This window comes from Ornithodoros turicata, chromosome 7, assembly GCF_037126465.1.
Source record: "Ornithodoros turicata isolate Travis chromosome 7, ASM3712646v1, whole genome shotgun sequence".
Lineage (NCBI taxonomy): Eukaryota > Metazoa > Arthropoda > Arachnida > Ixodida > Argasidae > Ornithodoros > Ornithodoros turicata.
Window position 1 is genome coordinate 59039781 of NC_088207.1, and position 10747 is coordinate 59050527.

Consider the following 10747-nt stretch of genomic DNA (forward strand, 5'->3'; position numbering starts at 1 on the left):
TGATTCCTATGGGAGGGATGACCCGCTAGGGGCGCTGCATGTCAGATAGAATGGTGGTGTACCCTCCAACGGCGCGTCATATAAGAATAAATTACGACCAAGTCCATAGACCTCGGTGCCACAATTCCGTGCGATATATATATGAAAATTAAATTAATGGAATGTACAGTAGTTGATTAGTATGTTACCACCCAGTTACCAAAAAAGGGTACTTCACCTTAGCTTTTCATTTATACATCCTCTAAGACCTTGCATCTTCTGTATTGCAAGCTATTCGAAACCGAGTCATACCGCTGCTAGCATAAATTGGAACCTCCTTTAACTTCCTTACTGAAAAAATCAGTAATGAGCCCTGTAAAATCAGGATGTCCCTTTCTATGCATAATAGTGACAAGGTGTCTGCCGTGCGTCTTGGTTGCCCGCGATTAATTCGCTTGTTCCAGTTACATCTTTTCCAGCCATGCGGTAGTGATGGAATATTCTTCACGCTTCGTGGCAATAAAGCTTTTCAGCGATCTCAATAAGGAAATTGCGCTGTTCAGGTCGACCTTAGGACTTCGTAACGTTTTGCTTGTCTCGTTCACTCTGTCTGAAATATCATCCCGAAACGGGGCACAAATTTCCGTTTCATGTGTTGACATCAGGGTATTTTAGTGGATTGTACGCTATCGCCTTTGCGTACGTAAGGGATAGCGTTGGTGGTTCTGCGCACTGCGCGAAGCTCTCATTCTGTTATGGGCGTGCCCAGAACCGTCAACGCTATCCCTTACGTACGCAAAGGCGATAGCGTGCGATTCACTAAAACTCTCTATTGTGCCAATGACATCGCCGTCTTCAACGCGCACTTGAGCCATTTTATCTCGATCGCTAACAATGACTCCCGGCACTTTATCAGAAAAAACAGTAGCGCCTGACTAAGGCTCTCACAGCATCCGCTCTGCAGGACCATCATGTGCCGGTGACTCCTTCCGCTACTGGAACGGGCTGCTTTACTGAGCAGCCGGCGGAAACGATTGTGGTGAGGTCGTTCATCACCTTGTATCTATGCGTGGATGCTCTCGTATAATGCTCGAGGGAATCGAAAAAGGCAACAGCAGCGGGGCATCACTCGGCAGCTGATTTTGCCACCAGATTCAGAGAGTGCGCCGAACAAGGAACCCCAGAAGACCTTTGTACTTCCCACTCATGGACGCAGTATAGTCAGCCCGCTGCAGTCCTTGCTGTTTATGCCATGAGTAACTCGTTTGAACATGTCCTCAGCCTTATGCCCCTGGTCAGGGATGGGTGGGTGTCCCGTCAAATTCGCGAGTCAAAAATCGCGACAAGTCAAAATCGCGACACGTCAAAATCGCGAGATGTCAAAATCGCGATACGTGAATATCACGACACGTCAAAATCGCGACACGCGGCGGTGTACGGACATCTCGGACATTTTAGAGTATTTTTCTTGTGTTTTCTTTACTTTTTCTTGTTTTTCTAGTGCATCCTGGGCCGTATTTCACACGTTGGGGAGTGAGTCAGTTCATGTAGAGTATGCACTCGCCGAGACTGACCAAGGTTAGGTCAGGAGAGCCTTTTACGTATTTCACACGTTGGGGAGTGGGTCAGTTCATGTAGAGTATGCACCCGTTGAGACTTACCAAGGTTAGGTCAGGAGAGCCTTTTATGTATTTCACACGTTGGGGAGTGGGTCAGCTCATCTAGAGTATGCACCCGTCGAGACTGACCAAGGTTAGGCCAGGAGAGCCTTTTACGTCTCACAGGCTGCATGACAGAGAACAGAGAGGTAATTAAATCCCATTGATTGCCCAGGATGCACTAGAAAAACAATAAAAAGTAAAGAAAACACAAGAAAAAAACTCTAAAACGTCCGAGATGTCCGTACACCGCCGCGTGTCGCGATTTTGACGTGTCGCGATATTCACGTATCGCGATTTTGACATCTCGCGATTTTGACTTGTTGCGATTTTTGACTCGCGGTTTCGACGTAGAACCGTCAGGGATGAGCCGTACGAACACGTATAGTATTTTCCAAGTTCGCGAAAGGCATGTGAAAGGCAAAGGCGCAGTGGCATACTGTTCGTCACACTGCTGAAGACGACGACAGCAGAGTAACAACCCCCATCACATACCGTGTGGGATTGCGTTACTCCTACAGAAATCCTAATCTAAGCTAGTGTCATACTAAATGAAGGAATAAACGGTCAACGACCATCGACGGCGTTCCATTTCCTCTTTGCTGAAACATGCACAGTAATTTCCCTTGTTGAAGTACTTGGAAAATATGTATCAGGCAGAAGAGAACCCAATATACAATATCACAATATAAACAAAAATGAATGGGCTTGGGGGATCGATCAGGTTGATAGACACCTGGACAGTAAATTCATCAGATTAGAATTTCGTCGCAAGGGCTTTCCGTTCAGTGCTAAATGCTTTCGGGAGCCAACACGATAAAAAGTAGGCAACGAAGGAACACTAATGTGGGACAAAAGATTTATTCGCCTGCCTTCTCCGGTCACAGTTCAGTTTCATGAAAGCTTGTATTGCGTAGAATATGTAAGAAACCTTAAAATATTTGACATCCAAGGACCCGTGACGCATTATACTAGTGCCTCCTGAGCCACTTCTGGCTCAGGGGGTGACGCCGGTTGTTCTGTCAAGAGCTTGCTCGTGTTCCAAAGATTTCTCGCGAGATGAGCGTCAAGCGGAGTTGGATGCCACGTCTTCATCTGACAGTTTCTGTACAACATGCCGCTTTCTTTCTCGTACTTTTCGTCAACTGCGCAATCGACGACCGACTGGCATCCTTGCTCCGGCGTACGCAGCAAGAACAGCGACAGGGGCAACAGTATCAGATAGCTGTACCAGGAGATCTTGAAATACCTTCCTAGACTGGTGTTCACTAATCCTGGGCTTACAGCGTACGACGTTACGCCAGTGCCTCGCAGACGTTTCGAAAGCTCGCGCACTAACAGTGCGCATGCCAGTTTGCTATCGGCGTACGCTTGTCTAGCGTCGTAGTTTCTTTCATTCATGACGAGATCTGGTAACTGGATCGGGCCATCCACGTAAAGAAGTGACGTCACAACTATTATCCGACTTGGCCGGGAGGCCTTCAAGACGTCGAGGAGGAGGTTGATGAGAAGAAAGTGTCCCAAGTAGTTAACCTCCATCTGAGTTTCAAGTTCGTCAGCGGTTCGCATGAAGTCGCAGTTGTAGACAGCAGCGTTATTGATGAGGACGTCGACCCGTGCTTCGTGCTCGTGGACGTACTTGGCAAAAGCGCGAATGGAAGTGAATGATGCCGGGTCCAGATATCGAAGTATGACTTTGTCTATGGAGGTTATCTGACGGACCTCAGCAGCCGCGCTCAAAGCGCTGTTCACACTGTGCCACGCCATGATGACTTTGGCGCCACGACGAGCGAGTTCCATTGCGGTCGCTTTTCCCATACCAGAGTTGGCTCCAGTTATGATGACGGTTTTTCCGGCCATGGATCTCTTGCTGCGACAACGACCCCAGCTGTATTCGCAGAGCTTCCGTAGTGTGTAGAGGCTCATGAGGCCAAGAAAGAACACCAAGCAGACATTTTTCTGCCCAGCAGAAAACGATCGAAGGAAGTTCGCGCTGAGCATGATGTTCTTCTTCGTCTTCTTCTTCGTCCCACGGGGAATGGCCATTAGCCCCAAGGGAGATTGGCCAGGGCTATGAGGATGTCCAACTGTATGTACTATGACTTGACGGTGACAATTTGGGTGGAGAATGTAATGGTTGAAGTGGTGGAGGTGCTGAAGTTCGCTTGTTTTGGCTCCATGGCACAAGGGCAAGCATCGTGCATGTCGTGGTTATTTGCATAATTGACATGTAGAGGCATTGTAGTATTCATTAGCAGTAGACATTGTAGTAGAGCCATTGTGTAGTAGTCAGTGTAGATGCGTGGGTTTGACCGTAGCTTTCTATTCCAGGTAAGTAAGAGCCCGCGGAGTTGGATACTCTACACTGAAAGTGTGGCACGAAGTTATACTTGGGGTAAACCAAAGCAATCAGATGCCATTGTAACCTTCGGCCACCCTTTTCAGACTTATGTTGCTTTGACTCGCCTCGTGCGAGGGAGCCACCGGAATTTTTCAGACCTAATGGGCTCCTTCGGCGTGAACGTAACACACGACGTGGTAACACTCAATGGGTGATTGAGTGGGTGGGTGGGTGGGTGGGTGGGTGAATGGGTGGATGCAAAGGTGGGATGATGCAAAGGTGGGCTAGACGCGGCGCGAGCGAGAAAGGAAATATGCAAGCCCAACCGCTACCGACCTATCCCAGCTGGAAGTGCTGGAGGCTCCAAACGAAAGGAGGGCTGCTAGGGACACGGGAACCCCCAGCAGACGGAGTGGAAGACTTATATATGCCTCTGGAAGCCTAGCGTAAAAGCTGCATTGCATGAGGAAGTGCTCTACCGTCTCGTCCTGGCCACAGTGGGGACACGCGGGGGATGAAGAGCGGCCGGCTCGGTGAAGATAGAAGTTGAGGGGGAGGGCGAGGCAGCGAGACCTCTGACTGCCGAGAAAGACAGGAATTCGGCTTCCACGGGAAGCACAGATGGGCGTACTTGGGGCGCAAAATGGGGCCAGAGGATAGCCGTGCAAAATGTTTGTATCTGGCGCCACACACATGTGCAAGGGGGGGCAGCAGGCCCGCCCCAGAGAGGGACATTTTTGCGAGGCAGTCAGCGGTCTCGTTTACAGCAAGCCCACGGTGACCAGGAACCCACGTTATGATGATATCGCGTATGTGCGAGGGAGCGAGCGTAAGCAGAATGGAGAGCAAGTTCTGGGAAGGGGTCGCCAAAGCTCTTTTTCTTCTTCTCAAAAGATGTCTTTCTTCTTCTTCTACTAGTTCTTGCACCCAAAATATACCAAACGGGCAATAGGTAAAATATCCCACAAATCTTCTTCTTCTTCCTCACAGATACTGGCTGTGATAGGTCGGCCAGAAGAGAGTATGGTAGAAAGCGTGAGGGGGAACGCACGTTACCCACCACCAGTCGGCTCAGGACCAGAGGTGGGCATCCTCACGAGGGCAAATGAGGGTGAGGGTGCCCTCACCCTCACATCACCCTCACCTCACGCACATTGAGGTGAGGTGAGGAAAAATTTCTAAAGGGAAATTGAGGTGAGGTGAGTTGAGGAATTCTCAAAAGAGAGATTGAGGTGAGGTGAGGAAAATGTTTCGAGAGGGAAATTGAGCTGAGGTGAGGTGAGGAAAATTTTCGAGAAGGAGGTTGAGGTGAGGAGAGGTGAGGAAATTTTTTTGACAATGTCTTTGAGGTGAGGTGAGTGAGGAAAAATTTCCGAAATTCAGATTGAGGTGAGGTGAGGTGACGAAAAATTTTTGAGAGGGAGGTTGAGGAGATGTGAAGCGGCTATTTTCAATTCCGCGATCTCTTAAAAGGGCACCGAGAGCCAGCTTTTTCTAGTACCAATGTAGCAGAAATGTTACTGTGAGCATAGGCTCTCTACACTAAAATGTGTTCGCTGTAAGCGCGTTAGTTTCAGACTTTCAGTTGAGTCAGATACATGATAGACGTGTCAGATCAGATACAGGTACAAGTGAATATAGCTTGTGTGTGCTTTATGTATTTAGCTCAGATTTCAACACAATCAATCTAATCAGTTGAGTCACATACACGATGTGAGACACATGAACAAGTCAATATAGTTCCGTGTGCTTTGAGTGTTTAGATTTCAACAAAGCCAAACTGGTCAGTCTGTAAGCAGATGTCTTTCACGTATTATTTGGAACGATAGTACATGACAACCAATGACCTTACCAGAGACGGATGTAAGAAATGGAGACAACAACACGCGCTTTAAGTGCAATAAGCGCAAACAATGGCATATATTCCGTATTGCCACAAGTTGAAATATTGAGCTTTTAGTACGGCAATGAAGTTAAGTGAAAAGGCACAAGAGGTCTGTGTCTACATAAAGTAATTTAATTAGTAAGTCAACACATAAGTCACTAGTAATCTGTACAGCACGTCTACCTGATTGCTTCAAAACAAGGGTCATGAAGAAAAGGTTCCCCATTTCCGGCTACAAATGAATACGTCCGCTATTTAAGTAATATTCATCGATAATATAAAGTCATAAGAGACAAAAATGCAAAATGTACAAGTAATTGGAAGTATAGCTGCATACCATCCCGAAAACGACTTCCGCAGCTCCATTATCATTATCGCTTGAGAGATACTCGATAAAAGCCATTCCTGCCTTGCCAGTATGAAAAACAACTCAAAATTGCTTCTCTACCCATGTACCCCAATTTTTACTGATCGTACATGTAGTGGATACTTGCTGCAAGAAGGACGAACCAAGCAAGGCAATGAATCTTGTTGTCTACCAACGAAGCAGTAAAAAGCCAACTGCAACGCTCCTAATACTTTTTTGATTCCGTGGTAGCGCCGCGAAGCAACTGTGGCTAGGAGCAACGGCAACGGTTAAGGGGAGCTCGACGAGGCAAAAATTATAGCAAGTAGATGAATATATTTTAGAAAGAAGGTTGAGGTGAGGTGAGGTGAGGAAATTTTTTCAGAAAAAAATGAGGTGAGGTGAGGAAAAAGTGTTCTGGAAAATGTTGAGGTGAGGTGAGTTGAGGAACATTTTTCAGAAACAAATTGAGGTGAGGTGAGGAAAATAATTTTAAAAGGAGGTTGAGGTGAGGTGAGGAACGAAGTCCCCCCCAAAAATGAGGTGAGGTGAGGAAAAACATCTGTGACGAAAATTGAGGTGAGGGAAAAGATCGTGAGGGCATTTGCCCACCTCTGCTCAGGACAAACATTCCTCAGGGCGTCAGTCATGATGTTGCCCACCTCTGTGAGGCCGGCGAGACCTTTCACCATCACCACCACGTTACCCACCCGTGACTCAGTGGTTAGCGTGCTGGCCATGTCACGTCGAGACTAGGAGGTACCCGGGTTCGAATCCCGGTGCAGGCTGCGCTATCATGGATTTTTCCTGGGTTTTCCTCAGACGCTTTCAGACATATGTCGGCACAGTTCCCTTAGAAGTCGGCCCATGACACACATTCCCCAGGGCGTCTGTCCTAACGTTGCCCACCTCTGTGAGGCCGACAACGGCGAGTCCTCTCCACCACCCACCTCTGAGGAAAACCCAGGAAAAGCCCCAGACAGCACAGTCGGCACCAGGATTCGAACCCGGGTACCTCCCAGTCTCGACGTGACATGGCCAGCGCGCTAGTCACGGCCAAAGACGTACATGGCCCCCAGAGCGTTAGTCGTGACCTCTGTGGGGCCGACAACGGTTAGCTCTTTCATTAGCACCACCGCCGCAATGAAGCAGGAGCAGACGAAAAAACAGTCATCTACGGTCACGGCAGTGAGGACAGGAGAGAAAGGCCTATAGAGGAAGACGTTGAGATATGGGGAACGCTGAAGAGTGATACACTTCCAACCGACGCCAGCCCTAGAGGCGGGGGTCCCAGCGCTGCGCCAGGTGAGCTAGCTCTGGCCTTGAAAGAAGGGTAGAGGCCATAGGAGACCTGCGAACACGATCAAATCTCTGTAACATAAGATAAAATGATTTTGGAAAAATGAAGGCACACCTGCCGCCGAGTGCATGAAAGAGCTGCCCCCGCAAGTGCGACAGCAGTTTCATTGGTGGGGATGCCAGCATGACCGAGAACCCAAGACAGCAATATCTCGTGGATGAAGAAAGAAGAAAAAGTGAGTAGTAAACGAGGTCCGTTAGAATCAGGGCCGCGTTCCAGGTTCGAAAGTAAGGAAGGGAAGTCCGTAAAAAAGTACACCCGGCAGTAAGAGGGTGGTGCAGCCTGAATTGCAAGTAGCTCAGCAGAATGGGTCGGTACGGATGCGAGCGAGCGCGGAAAGAATATCACAACCCCCGCTTTTTCATCCTGGATAGAGCCATCATTGAAAACTGTGACATGTGTTTCAGCTAACTGAAGCAGAGGGAAGCTGGGAGTGCACAGAGGAAGCACGCGTCTAGTACTGCTTCTTCCTGAGCTATGAACGACGCTGCGGATTGTGCTCATAGAGCAGAACGATGGAAGGAAAGCCCCAATAACATCCAATAACACACATTGTGCCCGAGTAATTCCATCAGATATGAGCTATGACCATCTGTTGTCGTCGTTAACTCGCGAGAACTAGAGGATGAAAGAAGCAGTAGTTAAGGGGTACATTAAATTGGGCTTGTTGGTACAAGTTCATACAAGTGCGGTGGTGTTGTATCGTCCGTGTTATTTTCTGTGCGCCTTTATCGCTTTTATCAGCAGTAGCTGTCTTAAGAGAACGTTAGCGGTTTTCGTGCGCAAAGTTCTAACGTGGAGGCAATACGACTAAAACAAATTAATGCGAGATCCTGCACAGAGGAGGAAACAAAGTAAAATATTACAGAATCCCGCTGGCCGGACAATGAAGATAATTTAGTCATTGAATGGGGTAGAAGAAGAAGCGGAGGCCAATCTCCGCTCACCGCCATCTTTTGCTTGGACGAAGAAGAAGAAGAATAGGGTCGTTGGGAATCATGAATCCTGGAGGGAACCTTTGATAATTTCAGCTGTGCATCGTCTTTATGGGCATTCCTCCAAAGCAGACAGCTATCCAACCTTGTGTCTTAAACTTGTCATTCGTTCATGGGCCTACGAGACGTGTTGCGTGTGGCCGGCTGGACTGTGCTGCCCAATATGGGAAGTTTAGCAGGCTTCTATGTCATACAAGCCAACTCAGACGACTTTCAGCTGGTAAGGTTCTAGGCTCTGTTACGAAACAGTCGCGCTCTGGCTTCTTCCGATGACGCCTGTGCCTGTGACGACGTTGATTAGAATCCAAATGGTTTAGCTTCGCTGGGTCCGTAAGGATATACAGGGTGTGTGCAGATGAACCTAATCGGCATTTGCACACATAACTCGTTGTCTACTTACCTGAGGAGGATATAGTTTAGTAACGATCTACTAAACTACAGCCACCTGAGGAACTTCCGGTGGCGCACGATGGCGTCTTTATGTGTGCGAAAGCTATAAAAAATCCTGGAAGCCATACTCAACGTTAAAAAAATAAACAGCGCGCGGAAACGTCGGCTTCCATGCATTAGAATAAGGCAACATAGCGATCTCAGGTGAGTTATGTGCAGATACCGCTAGGGGCACTACCGATGAGCATCCATAGCTCCCCAGCGGTACCTGCACACAACTCACGTGAGGCCACCATGTCGTTTTCGCGCGCTGTTTATTATTTTACGCTGAGTATGGCTTCCAGGATGTTTTGTAGCTTTCGCACGCATAAATATGCCATCGTGCGCCAATGGAAGTTCCTTCAGGTGAGTAGACAACGAGTTAGGTCTGCAAATGCCGGTTAGGTTTATCTGCGCACACCCTGCACTACAGCGTCCAAATTGCGAATAAACGCCCAATAAAATCCCACGCCAAATGGTGGCGCACTTTGACTGCTATTCGATGGAATACGTGACAAGAATAGACGCCGGATGTTGAGGGTGTGCCAGAGTTCCCGCTCTAGAAAGAGGCGAAAACGTCATACCCTAAACCACGAATCAGAGCACGGGACGATGCCCTCTCACTCCTCCTGTTAGGGAGTGACGTTTCTCCCGTTTCTCGTAGAAATTTGACATTGCCCGTCGGTTTCCCAAGGGCAATTCACAAGTTGCCATATGGACAGCCTTCAACGTTGGAATGGGATACTCAGCCTACTTAGTACACCGCGACGGTGGAGGACTGGACGGACAAGCCAGAGTTCCCATTGCTTTCTACCTGGTCAGTCTATCCTGCAACTGGGCGTGGCCCGCATTCTTCTATGACAGGACCAAGTTTGCCATTGTGAGTAGAAGAGTGACAATTAAAGGTCATACTTGCCATACTTGCGCGTCTGTTAGATTGCTTTGTCCCAGCGGTCATCGCGTAACAATGGTAACTATCATAAATGTGACAGGTGGAGATCGCCAAGTTGAAGGAAGCTGCGTCTGAAAGTAAACGGTTTGGCTTCAAGGGCTGCTGAAGGGATTGCTAGGGGTTCTAGAGAATCATGTTTTGGAAAAGAGATTAACGCTTATGAGAGGCTCCATTTGGAAGAAGGTATCACGTCTCGTTAAACAAGCAGTCCAATGTGTCAACTAGATGCCTTGTTCCCCTACAGGCACTTCTGGACACTGTAGCGCTATGCTGTGCCATTGGAGCATTGACTGCCATGTACCGACCAATCAACACTATGGCCGCCATTCTGACTCTCCCGTGTTTGTCCTGGAGTCTGTACGTCACTCTGTTCACCTATCGCGTCTGGAAACATGGACACCGCAGGAAGTGGCGCGGCGTAAAATAAGTGCCCGTCGGAGTAGGTGCTCCTTTACTGCGCCAATATAGCCGATACGTTATAGTAATGAATAAAATTTTATTGTAATCTGCGCTGTGTTCTACTTGCTGGCTTACTCGCAGGTTTAAGGTACAGCTTGGTACAAAATTTTACGGAACACGACACTGGTGTATTTCTTGTTCGGAGCGGCCCCCTGCAACCGATCAAGAATAAGAAACTGTTGACAATGCATCTTTCAGTATACGTGTCTGCTCCAGTTTGCCGCTAGGGTGTCGCTGCAATGGAGAAATGATACATTCCGGTGTTTCGTAAACTTTCTTCCCAAGTTGTACAATCCGTTCAGCGTAATGACGCTGGATTTTTTAGCGAAGTGGATAGCTTTTA

General features: G+C 48.1%; 2 protein-coding genes across 2 annotated transcripts; one reads left to right on the plus strand and one right to left on the minus strand.

Moving 5' to 3' along the window:
• Window positions 1-2479: 2479 nt before the first annotated feature.
• Window positions 2480-3702, minus strand: LOC135400160 (retinol dehydrogenase 13-like). The gene has a single exon (XM_064631893.1). It carries the CDS (start codon window positions 3681-3683, stop codon window positions 2604-2606), a length of 1080 nt encoding a protein of 359 aa, XP_064487963.1. The 5' UTR covers window positions 3684-3702; the 3' UTR covers window positions 2480-2603.
• Window positions 3703-8365: 4663 nt separating this feature from the next.
• Window positions 8366-10455, plus strand: LOC135401755 (translocator protein-like). The gene is made up of 3 exons (XM_064634323.1): window positions 8366-8784; window positions 9658-9873; window positions 10190-10455. Exons 1-3 carry the CDS (start codon window positions 8677-8679, stop codon window positions 10370-10372), a joined length of 507 nt encoding a protein of 168 aa, XP_064490393.1. The 5' UTR covers window positions 8366-8676; the 3' UTR covers window positions 10373-10455.
• The last annotated feature ends 292 nt before the right edge of the window (window positions 10456-10747 follow it).

Coding starts and splice junctions, on each gene's coding strand:
- LOC135401755 (XM_064634323.1), top strand. CDS start 8,677: ATGGGCCTACGAGACGTGTTGCGTGTGGCCGGCTGGACTGTGCTGCCC. Junction 8,785..9,657: donor ACTCAGACGACTTTCAGCTG/GTAAGGTTCTAG, acceptor CGTTTCTCGTAG/AAATTTGACATTGCCCGTCG. Junction 9,874..10,189: donor ACAGGACCAAGTTTGCCATT/GTGAGTAGAAGA, acceptor GTTCCCCTACAG/GCACTTCTGGACACTGTAGC.
- LOC135400160 (XM_064631893.1), bottom strand. CDS start 3,683: ATGGCCATTCCCCGTGGGACGAAGAAGAAGACGAAGAAGAACATCATG.